Genomic DNA, 14640 nt, shown 5'->3' with positions numbered 1-14640 from the left:
ATAGGCAACTAAAACTCCTAGGGTATTTTTTGTGTGTGTTTGCTTAACATGCTGCCATAAATCCAAATCTCTCTTCTTGGACATGTGCAACTGGTTACTTGGATCCAGGTAGGTGACTTTCTGTGTTCCTCCATTAGCATTCATCTTGCTAGATTTGGTCTATCAATTTGACCTGCCCACATCCTGTGATGCCCAGTCCTGATATGGGCATATATCTTTCCCTTCACATCAGTGGGTGTGGCTACCATGATGGAACAACCGTATCCAGGTTGTTAAAGGAGTGCTGAGTGGAATTTTTTTGGGAGGAGGTGTGGGGACCACCTTTACACCACACATCAAAAACGTAAGAACGAACATGTAATTACCCTTCTGGGAAACTACTCTAGCAAAATAATACCAAATAGGGAAAAAAGTTTTATGCAAGAAACTGTTTTTACTCCATTATTTATAATAGTGAATGGCAGATTGAAAACTCCTAAAGTATTATAGAAACATGATTAAGCTTAGGTGAATATAACAAGGGAAAGTTTTCCTAGAAACTAAGAAAATTCCAAATAAGAGGCTTGTAATAGCATTTTATTTCTAGAAAAGTGTGTCAAAACCTCTTAGCTTCTCACGTGGCTCAGAACCCATTAACTGCTAATAAATATTTATTGTTAATGAAGAGATCATGAAAATAGTTTAGAAACAGGTGATTAAGAATATGGGATAATTAGTTATTAAAAGATCCTTTTTTGTATAGTACTGATAAAGGCTCTTCTCAGGCACATGCCTTTATAATGAGGCTTTCTTTCTTTGATTGGCAGACTATTACCTAAATTAGCCAACACCTATAGGCCTTAAATTAAAAATAAAATAAAGCAATGGTGTTATAAATTAGCAGCTTAGCATAGTGTTGATAAGTACTTGAGTGGCTATTCTGTGCAGGGTGCAGTTTGAGGTGCTGAGGGTACAAGACAGATAAACATCCCTGCCTCGTGGAGCTCATAACTTAGCGGAAGGCGCAGATAGCACTCAAGTCAGCAAGTGAAGCAGACAGCATGTCAGGTGGCGATAAAAGCAATGGAAAAACTTAAGTGGAGAAGAGGGTAGGGAGGCTAGCTCCAGGAGCGAAGGAGGATGAGGTTTCAAACAGGGTGAGGGGGCGGCCTCCCTGGGAAAGGCACATCTGAGCAGAGACCTGGAGGAGGTGGGAGAAAGAGCCGGGCAGTTGGCTGGCCCGTGAGCATTCCAGGGAGGAATTCGCTTTTAGGAATACAATTTGAGAGGATTGGTGGGTAGCTTTTGCACAGGCAGTCCAGCCCCTGCATTCCTTGTCACTTTCAATTAACCATGAGTACACTCAGCTAGCCCATCAAAGAGAGGTTTCCATGTCTCTTCCTTCTGGCAGCCAGAGGCAGACACCGTGGTCTGTGCCAGCGCTGCCACGCTGGCCCGCCGTTGGAAGCAGAGCAGGCAGCCCCGCCCCCTTCCCGGGCCCTCTGCCCACGTGGTGAGAGCTGTAACCCTTCCTCTCCCTGTCCCAAGCAGCCCCGTCCCCTCCCCGCTGGGTATGAAGGGGCATTGCAGTTTGCTTTCATTGTGTTTGAACGTGGCAAGACTATGCCCTCCCAGTGAGGGCTCCCTTCTTTAGAGGCAAAATCACCCCCTTTCAGAGTTACTTTTAGAGCTAAGAATGTAATCTTTAACCAGACTTAGAGTATTAGAATTTTTTTGTTGTTGCTAAGTCCTCAAAGGTCTGTCATATTTGGAGGGAGAGTGTTAACAAAGAAGTACATCCAAATATTTGTTAATCACCACGTATGTATTTTTCAAATTACCGTGGCATTTGTAGTTTCTGATCCTCCACTCAGGTTCCAATGAGGACTTGCTGACTTCCTGCCACGCCTGTTGGCAGCAGAGGTCATTTCAGGTACAGTTACAAGGAGGACACTGTAAACTCTAGGAGGGCAGGACTGGGTATTTTTCTCACCATCGCAGCCCCAGTGCTACCTCAGTGCCTGGCACGTAGGAGACCCTCCATAAGTGCTGATGAATAAACGGATAACTCCAAAGATGGCAGCTTTGGTACAGACAGAAAAGACTTTCATGCTAGAGTAGCAGGGGGCAAACACAGAGACCACAGTGACTCAAGCAGGAGAGGTAAAACGGAGGCCCGAGCTCTGGCCCTTCCCCCTCCAACCTCTGAGGTGATGGGAACCCAAGTGGAGTGTGCATCTAATGCCCAAGGGCTGGGCAGGGGTGGCAGATGAAGTGTGAGAAAATCACTGGCACAGGATTGCCTCTGCCTTCACCTGTAGACACTGAATTACTTTGGTCAATTTGCTTAACCCCTTGGAGACTCAGTTTCATCATCTGGAAAATGGGGATAACAATCCTGACCTCACAGGGTTGCTGTGAGAACCAAGTAAGATGACGCATATAAAGCCATTGGCACAGAGGCTACTACCATAAAAAGTCATAGTAGGCCCTCATGTTTTCACTTAACACGCACACAAACTAAGAGGGGGTTTACACCGTGGTTGGGAGCAGGCACCTGGAGCCAGACTGCCTGGGTTTGAATCCCAGCTTTACCACTTACAGCTGAGGGGTCTTGAGAAGGTTACTTAGTTGCTCTGTGCCACACTTCCCTCATCCGTGAAAAACAGGACAACAATGCTCATTTCATAGTGTTGCTCTGAGGATCAAATCAGTTAATCGATGTAAACCACTTAGAACAGGATCTGGCACACAAACGTTATTAGTGTATGTTAGGCATTTTCCGTATTTGTTTCTCTCTTTGATCCCTCCATGGCTGGTGGAAGCAATGAGAGGATAGGAGCAGACGGATATGTTGATGTGATGATGGAGGAGTTCAGGTTGAGCGGGCTGGGTCCATGTCTCATTTGAACACTGGTTGTCAAATTTGAGTGTGCATTAGATCGACCCTGAGGGCTTGTTAAAACACTGGTTCTGGGGGCCCCACCCTCAGAGCTTCTGATTCAGTAGGTCTGCGTGGGGCATGAGACTTTGTGTTTCTAACTAGTTCCCAGATGGCGCTGACGCTGCTGGTCCAGAGACCACACTCTGAGAACCACTGAGAGGAAAGAAGAAAGGATGTGAGAAGCTCTAAGACAAGGAAGAAGGGAGGATGCATAAAGAGATAGGAATTCTGAAACAATTCCAAATAGGACTGAGTTATGGATGCTAGCAGAAAGAATCATTTGTTCATTTATTCATTCAACAAACGTTTACTCACTGCCCACTGTGAGCAGGGCTTTGTATTCACCAGTTGGTGGCAGAGACCAAGATTTAGCTGAGCAGAACAACAGTGAGTTGAAGAGGACGATCAATTTATTGAATTAAAACAGAACAGCATTGGGGCTGGCCCCGTGGCCGAGTGGTTAAGTTCGCGCGCTCCGCTGCAGGCGGCCCAGTGTTTCGTTGGTTCGAATCCTGGGCGCAGACATGGCACTGCTCATCAGACCACGCTGAGGCAGCGTCCCACATGCCACAACTAGAAGAACCCACAACGAAGAATACACAACTATGTACCGGGGGGCTTTAGGGAGAAAAAGGAAAAAATAAAATCTTAAAAAAAAAAAAACAGAACAGCATTTAGGAAATAAGCCATATACCCATCAGGCCTAACTCTACATCATGCCCCCATTAGGTTTAACTCAGGCATCATTTTTTTTTAACTGTGGTAGAATATGCACAGCATAAAATTTACCATTTTAACCGTTCTTAAGTGTACAGTTCAATGGCATTAAGTATGTTCATACTGTTGTGCAACCGTCACACCATCCATCTCCAGAACTTTTTTATCCTCCCAAACCGAAACTCCACACCTGCTCATCAATCATTCCCTTTGTCCCCTTCCCCCGCATCCCCTGACAACCATCCTCTACTTTCCGTTTCTATGCATTTGACTACTCTAGATGCTTCCTATAAGTGGAATCAAACACTATTTGTCCTTTTGTGACTGCCTTATTTCACTCAGCATAACGTCTTCAAGGTTCAACCGTGTTATAGCATGGATCAGAATTTCCTTCCTCTTTAAGGCTGATCAATTTTCCACTTCATATAGATACCACATTTTGTTTTTCCTTTCATCCATCAATGGACGTTTGGGTTGTTTCCGCCTTTCGGCTATTGTGGATAATGCTGCTCCGAACGTGGGAGTACAAATAACTTCAAGTCCCTGCTTTCAATTCTTTTGGGTATATACCTTGAAGCATCATTTTAAAGTAGATAAACTTTGTCTGTGTGAAAATTAAGACCACATTCTCTCCATCTCACCCCCATCCTGACACTCAGCTACCCAGATGTCTCAGCTGCCCAGAATCTAAGTCATCCACACCTCCAGGTAAGTCAGCACAACAAGGACAAGGGGAATATATTTTAATGCTTTGTGGGCTGAATGCGTGCCTGAATCTTCCCTTCCTCTGACAACCCTAGTGATGCACTGTCCAAACACACCTGTGCCAGGAGCTTCTTGAGTACTACAGGGAAGCGGTTTAGTCTCTGGAATCAGACGCCTGATAGAGGAGCCTGGCCTTACTATTTACTCTCCGCGTTTAGGCAAGTGACTTAATCTGTCTAGTTTGAATTTCCTGATCTATAAAATAGGGATCATAATTCCTATCTACTTGGTTGTTTTGAGAATTAAACTAAGACAAGGTAAACTAAATTAAGATTAGATAAACCAAGATAAGGTAAGGCACTTAACCTAGTGGCTGGCATATGGTAAGTACCCAATAAATCTTGGTCATTGTTAGTATTATTATTGGTTAATTCCTTCAGATATGAGCCAAGAAAGGTCCTGCCATCTAGGTGCATAGAAGGACATTACAATGAACGTGGAATTAACAGTCCCACTAAGCCAGAAGCGCAGAATCCTAAACAATGGACTGTTGTTTATGTTAAAAACAATTAATAATGTTTTTAATCACAGGATTCAAAATTACAACCTGGCCACAAGGGATTAAAAGATGCCTTTGGGTGGGGAAGATATTTTGGGCAGGGTCCTCAATGGAACCCACAAATGGTACCAGAGTCCCCAGCAGCCAGCTACGGGTGTAAGTATTCTTCTTGGGTTTCTTTTTTTCTTCTGAGTTTGCAAGTGCCAGATAAAAATGGATTCCAGAACAATGGGAATTTGAGATGAGAAACGGTTACAGCAAATTTGGCCAGGCCTCCTCCTAGGATTGCCCCAGTCCTTCTGGGACATGTTCTGACAACTTGCCAGCCTCTTTCTAAACCTCTGAAAGGGGATGAGTTTCCCACCACTTCCCTCGGAAGAATATTCCACGGTGGAATATGGCTCACTGTCAGGGCCCTCGCCTTTGAGATTCCCTTTCTTCCCCTGACCCACTTTCGTCTTGCTGTGCCCTTTGGTACAAAGTCAAAAGAAGGCTCCCCCGGAGGAGGTTGCTCTGCGAGGACTGACATTCAAAGACCATTACCACCTCTTAAACCCGGCCCTGTTCGTTCAGCCAAGCAAAGCATATCTAATTCTTTTAATCTTCCCTCATAAATCCATCTCTTCATTCCCTTAATAGTTCTCCTGTGCTTTGAACTCCCTCCAGTCTGGCCATCCTCAGCTCTTGTTCCGTTTATACTTGAGAACCGCTAGTCAATCATGAAACGGCTGCACAGCAAAAACAGCGGGCCTCGCCAGGGTTCCAAGGGCTCACCGTGCAGCACTCTCTGCAGCCCGAAGGCACTGTGAGCCACAGAAGAGCCCTGCCTGGTGGCCGACCCCAAAGGCCACAACACAGACTGGAGGCGTTTGCTGCCTGCTCCGTGATGGGTCTTTCATGTGGACCCGGCCCACCTGGCCAACGTCAAAGGAACTGCACAAGAAACCCCTGCAGACACTTGCACCTTTCCCTTCACTCAGCTCGTCAGTCCGTCCACCTTTCACTTGGCTTCTACCTGCCAGGGCATGGAGGGCCGCTGAGAAAGCCCAGAGGGGCCTTACCTGGAAGGTCCCAGCATGGTCTTCTTCCTTATCACCCTCTCTGTTCTCTTTGAGGGCAATTAATGTGAATCCCCTGAAGTAGGAGGGTGGAGCAGCTGAAAGTGTCACTGTGGAGAGAGAAGAAAGCAGATTATAAGCACAAGAATCAGCTGTCTTCCATTTGTCAAATGGATGGACATGAGTTCTCCACCAGCATCCCAGGCCTGCGGGTTGCAGGGGCAGCAGACATTGGAAAAGGCTCATGCCTTGAGTAGGGAGCTTTCACCCTCTCCACCCAGCTCCTCTTGTATTTCAAAACCTGCTAAAGGCCTGAACTGCAATCTCACTTGGGAATTCTTGAAGCAACCAAGGCTGTGGTTAGCTGTCTCCCAGTGACCGCAATTGGAGATAGTCCCTGGTCAGCAACTCCAGTCTTGACAGTTCTCTAATGTTACACTTCCGCTAGATTGACCCAGGAGAAATCTAGCTGCTCACAGCACAAACTCCTGTAGGATGCCCTTTGTGCAGAGACTGCTGTGTGTTTTCCAAAATACATTTCCTCCTTCTTGTGGACACTCAGCTAGGCCACATTCCCAGCCTCTCTTGCAATAAGGTCTGCTTACGCCTCTGTTCTGCCAGTGGAAAGCCGGGACAGACATGATGCATGCCACTTCCAGCCTGGCCCATACAAATTTTCCACATCATGCTCTACTCTCCCTCTCTCACCTCCGCCTGCTGAGTGCAGGAGATCCAGCAGAGGACTGTGGCGTCCCAGGAGAAACACAGTAGAACCATAAGATGGAAGGAGCCTAGATTTCTGAATAACCACACAGAGAATCTCTCACTGACCAGAAACATCCATACTGTACTTTGCATGAACTGGAAATAAACTTCTTTTGTGGGGGATTGTTTTTATAGCAGCTGGAGTTAGGAATCTATGTTATACTATTCCTTCTCACGTCTACTCAGAGAGCTATGCTTTCACTGAAATCTGGCTCAAGGGTGTACTTAGCAATGATGGTCACTCTTTCCTTGGTATCCGCAGTCTTCTGAGATGGAAATCGTTTACTGCAATTTCTGCATTGGATTGCGATTCTCTTTTTACCTGCCTTTTCCACTGGACTGTGAGTTAATGCTGGAGAGGGGCTGGGTTTGAATTCTCTTTGTTCCCCTGCACCTTGCACAGAGCCTAGCATCTAATAGACACTCAATTCAAGTTTCTTGAAATTGATGTAAATTGAGGTTTAAATTGCTTTACTGCCTGCATTAAAGTGCTAAGATTCTGGTCGTCAAACGTAGAATTATAGACTATTAGAGCCTCAAGCTATCCCAAGAATCCTCCACTCCAGTCTTCCAATTTCACAGATAGGAAACAGAGACGCAGAGAGGTTAACAGACACACCCAAGGCAGTAAGACCACCCAGAGGCAGACGTAGGGCCAGACCACTCCTCAGTTTAACACTTCACCCATGGTTGCACACACTGAGTACATTCGTCATAGTGTGGGTACTCCACAAGTGCTTACTAAGTTTTAAAAATTTAAAAATCAATTCATTTAACATATAATATTTATGTGATTCTGATAAGCAACTCCCTACTGGGGAGGGACTTTTAGTTCCAGTCCTGAAAATGAGGCACCTCAAAGCTCCAAAAACTAAAACCACCATCTTGGATAACATAGCAGTGGTCCATGAGACACTGACACAATGACATCTCAGAGAAGATCTTTGAGACACAAAGATTGCAAATCTCATGCTCTGATTGGTTAGTTCATCCCATAAAAATACAGGAGCATTCTGTTTGGCTACTTGTGTCTATAAAGATAGAAAGTGGACAAGAAAGGATGAGAAAAAAGCACGATAAAGTAAGAACAGTAAGAAATGTGGGGTGCTCAGCAGTGGCAAGCAGAAAATGATGGTTATGATGTCAGAGAAAGAGCTGCAATCTCTGAGGGACAGCCAGCCAGCCTCAAAGCAGTCTAGGGTGAGCTGGGGTGGCCTTTAAGGCCATTATACACAATTCTGGAGGAGGGGAGCAGAGGACAAAGAAGGTGACAGTAAAGGTACTCTGCCCAGATGGCCTCAAATTCGTTTTTGCCATTTTAACGTGACCCTGGTGCTGACATGCCTTGCTTCCAGTGGCCAGCACCTGTGGCTCTTTTTTGAGGATTGTCCTCAGGTCCTGGAGCCTGCTTTGCTCATATGAAAGCCCCAGTTCCCTTGCATCAGATGAGGACAACTCTGAGGGGTACCTGGCACTTCACAATGGCCCTGCAGGATCAGACTGAAACTCGCTGAGAGACCTGCACAGCCTGGTGGGCTTCTCCTCCCTGTCCTGCTTCCCCACTCCCTACTGGCTTCCCCAGGAGCACGTCCTTCATAAATCACTTGCACCCAATTCTCACCTGAGGGTTGGTGTTATGGGTTAAATTGTGTTCTTCAAAATTATATGTTGAAGTCCTAACTCCCAGTGCCTAGGAACGTGACTTTATTTGGAAATAGGGTCTTTGCAGATATAATTAGTTAAGATGAGATCATACTGGATTAGGGTGGGCCTTAAATCCAATATGACTGGTGTCCTTAAAAGAAGAGACATGGAGACACATCAGGAAGAATGCCAGGTGCCGACAGAGGCAGATATTGGGGGGAAGCATCCACAAGCCAAGGAATGGCAAGGATCGTTACCAGAGACTAGGAGAGGCATGGAAGGAGCTCTCCCTCAGAGCCTCCACAAGGAACCAACTCTGCTGACACCTTGATTTCAGACTTTTAGCTTCCAGAACTGTGAGAGAATACACTTCTGTTGGTTTAACGCACTGGTTTGTGATCATATATGTGGCAGCCCTAGGAAACGAATGAAGTCTGCTTCTGGGGAACCCAGCCTAAGATAACCCCTACCACACAGTTACTGCCTTCAGGATAAAGCTCAGACCCCACACACTGAGAGGCCTGCAGACTCTGCCTCTCCAGCTCACCAACCACACTCCCACTCCCACAGCACTGCATTTCCGTCTTGGGACTCACTCACTGGCAGTTTCTTGAAAAGCCAAATCATCTCACCCTACAGCATTTTTTTCCCACATACTACTCATATGCCTGGAATGTTCCAACTCCTCCATTCCTGGCAAACTTCTTCAGAAATCAGTTAAATTTTCACCTTTTATGTGGTGTTTCCTCTGACTTCCCCATCAAGATCTGGGGGCTTTTTTTTTTTTGGACATTGTTGAGTCCAAGAAATTAACCTATAATTTTAAAAAGTTTTCATAAATTAAAATTTAAAATACCTGTACAATGGATATAATAACAGTATTTACCTCAAAGTATCAGTGTGAAGCGTAAATGAAATAAGGCATGTAAAGTCCTTAAAATCACGCTTGCCATATAATAGACACTTAATGAATATTAGCTCTTATTATTAGCAGCGATGAGATGATCACATTACATTATACTTTGTGGTTAAGTCTTTGTTTACCTACTTGTAAGTCCTTCAAAGGCAAGAACCACATCTGAGGTCAGCACAGTGATTAGCACGGAGCTGACGTGCAATTAAATTTACTGAATCGTGTTCATGGGCTGGTAGACTTCGTACTATCAAGACGCCAATTCTTCTCAAATTGATTTATAGATTTAGTACACTCTAGATTAAAATCCCAGCACGTTTTTTGTGATACTGACAAGCTGATTCTAAAATTTATATGAAAATGCAAAGGGTCAAGAATATCCAAGGCAATCTTGAGAAAGAAGTGCAAAGTTGGAGGGCTTACGCTATCAGATATCAAGACTTATGCAGCTATGGAAATTAAGCCAGTGTACTACAGCAAGGAAAGAAAAGTAGGCCAACTGAACAGTTTGGCGTCCAGAAAAAGTTCAACAAATATATGGAAACTTGATTTATGATAAAGGAGCAGTGGGGAAAAGATGACATTTTCAATAAATGGTGCTAGCGCAACTGGATAACCATATAGAGAACGGTGAATCCTGGCCTTTACCTGACCTCATACACAAAATAAATCTCACATAGATTGTAGAGCTAAATGTGTAAAGTAAGACAATAAAGTTTGTAGAAGGTAGCACTGGATAAAACGTGACTGACCTTGGAGTAGGAAACAATGTTTAAACAGAACGTTAAAAAACAGTGACAATAAAGGAGAAGATACATAAAGGCAGTGATATCAAGAGTGATATCAAAATTCTGCTCATCAAAAGACACCATTAAAAAACGTAAGCCACAGCGTGGAAGACGATATTTGCAATCCATACAACCAGCAACTGACTTTTATCCAAAAATATATAAAGAACTCTTTCAAATCAATACGAAAAAGATAAACAACCCAACAGAAAAAAATAGGCAAAACACATGAACTGATACTTCATAAAAGAAGGTGTCCAAATGGGCCAATAAGTATAGGAAAAGACACTCAACCTCACTAGTCAACAGGGAAATAAAATTAAATCCACAATAAAATACTACTGCATTTCCAGCAGATTGGCTAAATTGAAAAAGATTAACAATATCAAATGTTGTTAACTGGAACTCTCACACACTGTTGATACACTGAAAATGAGTGATTTTCACTGGAAAACTCTTGAGCAGCATTTACTGAAGCAGAACATGTACATACCCTGTGACTCAGCAATGTAACCCCTAGATCAAGAGAAATGCATACACATGTGCACACGTGACATCTATCAGAATGTTCGTGGTAACGGTACTTGTTAGAGCATCCAACTGGAAACGCTCCAGCATCCATCAGTGATAGAATGGATATATAAATTGTGGCATATTCAGATAATTGAGTGCCTTATAGTAATGAAAATGAACAAGTTACTGTTACATACAACAACATGGATAAATCTCACAAACATGATCTTGACTGAAAGAATACAGACACAAAAGAATACACATGTGTATTGCTCCTGATTTGGAGCGCTGATTTGGAGGGGGCACAAGGGATGCTTCTGGAGCACCAGTCATGTCCTATTTCTTGATCTGGATGCCAGTCGCATGGGTGTATTCAACATGTGATAATTCACTAAGCTGCATGATTTGATAAATATTCATCTTTTTGAACATCTGTGCAGTGCACTTAAAAGGTTGATCATACACTGAACTTGCCAGAATGCTGCATTCCTGTAGGTTCTAGAAAATTGAGATTCTACTCCACCTTATTGAATATAACACACAGGATGGGGGCATTGGAGCTGAACTCAGTGTGGGGTTTCAATCCATAATTAGCACTGGTAATGGTGGTCTTATACAGTATAATTTGAGGGAAGAGAGGAGACCCTGTCCCTCCAGAGAACCCTATTATATGACTGTCCTGAAAGGAGCAAATGTGCAGTGTGTTCTGAGTCCCAGTAATGACTGAAGATGACTGCTTGGCAAGAAATAATAGAATCTTCTCTCTAATGACTCCTCCCAAGTGTCTCCCAAGAGAGGCCATTACGAGACCCAAGAAATTCAAGAAAATTGCTTATGAAGGATTTTTTTTAAAGTTCATTCGGAGCCATCCTGTGAGGACCTTCAGGGAACTGGTTAAGAGCAAAGATTTCAGATTAGAATCCCAAAGCTGCCACTTATTAATTATGTGACCTCTGGCAAGTTACTTAATCTCCCTCTTTCCTCATTTTTAAAAAGAGGTTAATGATATTGAGTTTCTCTTAGGAATGTGGAGGATTAAATAAACATTTATCACAGTGCTTGGCACATATAAAAGATTCAATAATTGTAAAGCCTGATGATGGTGGCAGTGGTGGTGGTGGTGCTGATGGAGATGGCGAAGCTGGGGACGATGAAGATGTTAACGAAAATGATTATGATGATGAAGACCATGATGCTCAGCAAGCCAGTTAACCAACAGTGAGTTTCAGAGAGCTAGTCCTCAGGAACAATGATTGAACTTCCAAAGAAAAACTCTAATAGGTGCCAATGAAGGACCACTAAGAAGACTGCAATGGAGATGACTCTCTTCGGGGACGATCCTCACGGGGCCAGGTTATAAGGAGATCTGGGTAGGTCCTTATAATGAACGGGTCTCCTTGCAGCTCATCACACTCAACATAAAGTGCCCCGTGAGGACCTCTCAGCCCCTCCCACCCCCATAAAATATATCCTGTCAATATCCCTCTCCTTTTCTTGAATGCCTCTCACTCAATTTTAATTAAATATTTGTGGATTGTTTGTTAAATGTCAGTCTCCCCTAATAACCTGTAAGCTCCATGAGAGCAGAGACCAAGTCTGCCTTGGACTACACTGTGTCTTTAGCGTCTAGCATACCTCTTAACACATAGTAAAAGCTCAAGAAATACTTGTTGAATAAATGAATGAAAAAGGGTTCTAAGTTGGTGCAACCGCTATGTAAAACAGTATGGAGCTTCCTCAAATAATTAAAAATAGAACTGCCATATGATCCAGCAATTCCACTTCTGGGTATTTATCTGAAGAAAATGAAAACACTAACTCGAAAAGATACCTGCGTGCCCATGTTCATTGCAGCATTATTTACAGTAGCCAAGGTATGGAAACAATTTAAGTGTCCATTGACGGATGAATGGATAAAGAAAATGTGGCATATATATACAATGGAATATTATTCAGCCATAAGAAGAAGGAAATCTTGTCATTTGCTCCAACATGGAAGGACCCTTGAGGGGATTTTGTTAAGTGAAATAAGTCAGACAGAGAAAGACAAATATCATATGATCTCACTTATATGTGGAATCTAAAAAACAATCAAAAAACAAAAGCAAAAAACAAAAAAAACAGAGCTCGTGGATATAGAGAACAGACTGGTGGTTGCCAGAGGCAGGGGGTGAGGGAGAGCGGGGTCAAAACGTACAAACCTCCAGCTATAAAATAAGTAAGTCCTAGGAATGTAGTGTACACCATGGTGGCTATAGTTAGTAATACTGTACTGCATATTTGAAAGTTACTAAGACAGTAAGTCTTAAAAGTTCTCATCACAAGAAAAAAAATTGTAGCTATGTCTGGTGATGGATGTTAACTAGATTTACTGTGGTGATCATTTCACATCCGAAACTAATATAATGTTATATGTCAATTACATCTCTATAAATTTTTTTTAAAAGAAAAGAGTTCATTTGTCTTCAATGCATAGTTTGCTCACTCCTGCTCTGGTCCCTCTGCCAGAGTTCCCATGGGCTTCCATGTATAATATGTCAATCTGCCTCATCCTTTCGTTTACTGAGCACTTGTCTGTGCTAGCCCAGTGCTACACCCCTGGAGACAGAGAAAAAGCATGGTCTCTGCCCTCTACGTGTCTAATAACTTTAAGAAAAAGACATATCAGTAGATATTTTTTTATGACATATGATGGGTATTATGGAGGCATGAACAAACCACTCTGGGATCCCAGAAGAGGGAACATCTGAGTCTACTGGGACTGGGGGAGTTAGAGGAGGCTTCAGGGAGGAGGTGGCATTGGAGCTGCATGTTGAATGAGGAATAGGAGTTTGTCCAGAGGTCAAGAGAAATAACAGCATCGTGGGTAGAGGGAAAAGCCTTCAAGGTCTTGCTAAGAAGTGTGGATACCACCCTGGGGGTGATGAGCAGGCCCTGAAGGGTTTGGGTTGGGGAATGTCACATTCAGATTTGTGTTTTAGGAAGATCAGGCTGGAAGTTGTGTGACTATTGGATAATCGTGCTTCCCTAAAATCCAGCCAGGTGGCAAGAGCCTCTCTGGCCTGCCTTGTTTGTATGAGGACTGATGTTTCACACTGGAGACTGGCCTTAAATTTCCACTGAAGGGTGAGTTCTCCCCATCCTTGGGTACACTTGTCATATGAAAACTCCCATCCTACCTAATTCTCAAATAGCTTTCTGGGTCCTTCAAATGTTGGTGTGTCAACCATTTAATAAACTCTGATGAACTGTTACTCAATTCATCTGCTACGCATACTGCCCTCACTGGGATCTTATCCAGTTCCATCACCCTCCCAACTCTGCCTCTGGGTTTCAGAATCCCCAGCCCCAACCTCACTGAGAAGGTCCTGAACCAGATCCCAGCTCCATTGCATGACCAGCCCCCGCCATCCACGTGCTATGTGTTACTGAGATGCCCCAGTCATCTTGCTCCACATATCAACTACAGGGAACTTCAGCTTCTGCGTTAACTTGTAACATGGGGTACAAGGACCGCTGGAGTGTTACATAAGCCACGGTGGTCCCCTCCCCACTCTGCACAACTTCCAGAGCTCTGGGGAGCTGCAACTCACATATTTCGCTTAGAAACTGGCACAACAATTCAGCCCACCCAGCCAGGATCAGGCAGAAGATGCTGGTAATGGGCTGACAGCTAGGAAGGCAGGGCTAGAAGTCTAAAGGTGAGCAACTGTGTATGGGGGGATTGGATACTTTCCCCCAAAATGATCTTCTCCAGCCAAGGCTCCCAGCATCCCCAGGCAGAGATGAAACATCTCCCATTCCACAGTAAATATTATGCATATTTAAAATTGAAAACTGTTTTTCTATAAAGATGTAGCTAACAGACTTGGGTTCAAATTCCCCTCTGTTTGCTGTGTGTAATCTTGGACAAGTCACTCAGCATCTCATTGCCTCAGTGTCTAATCTCCTGTAAAATGGCATGTTATTGTAACAGCTAATGTGTTAATATTTGTAATGGTAAGTATATATAAACGTTTGCTGAAAATATATCAAAAAATAAATCAGTGTCCTCT

General features: G+C 43.7%; 1 protein-coding gene across 1 annotated transcript in view; it reads right to left on the bottom strand.

Moving 5' to 3' along the window:
• SPON1 (spondin 1) overlaps nt 1-14640 on the bottom strand; it is a 245450-nt gene that overhangs the window by 218747 nt on the left and 12063 nt on the right. Inside the window, exon 2 of the mRNA XM_023646077.2 lies at nt 5966-6072. Within this exon, the coding sequence (XP_023501845.2) occupies nt 5966-6072 (107 nt within the window). The remainder of the gene's footprint in view (nt 1-5965; nt 6073-14640) is intronic.

This window comes from Equus caballus, chromosome 7 (genome assembly GCF_041296265.1).
Source record: "Equus caballus isolate H_3958 breed thoroughbred chromosome 7, TB-T2T, whole genome shotgun sequence".
NCBI lineage: Eukaryota > Metazoa > Chordata > Mammalia > Perissodactyla > Equidae > Equus > Equus caballus.
Note: the sequence above shows the minus strand (reverse complement) of the source record. Positions and strands in the feature narration are given on the sequence as shown.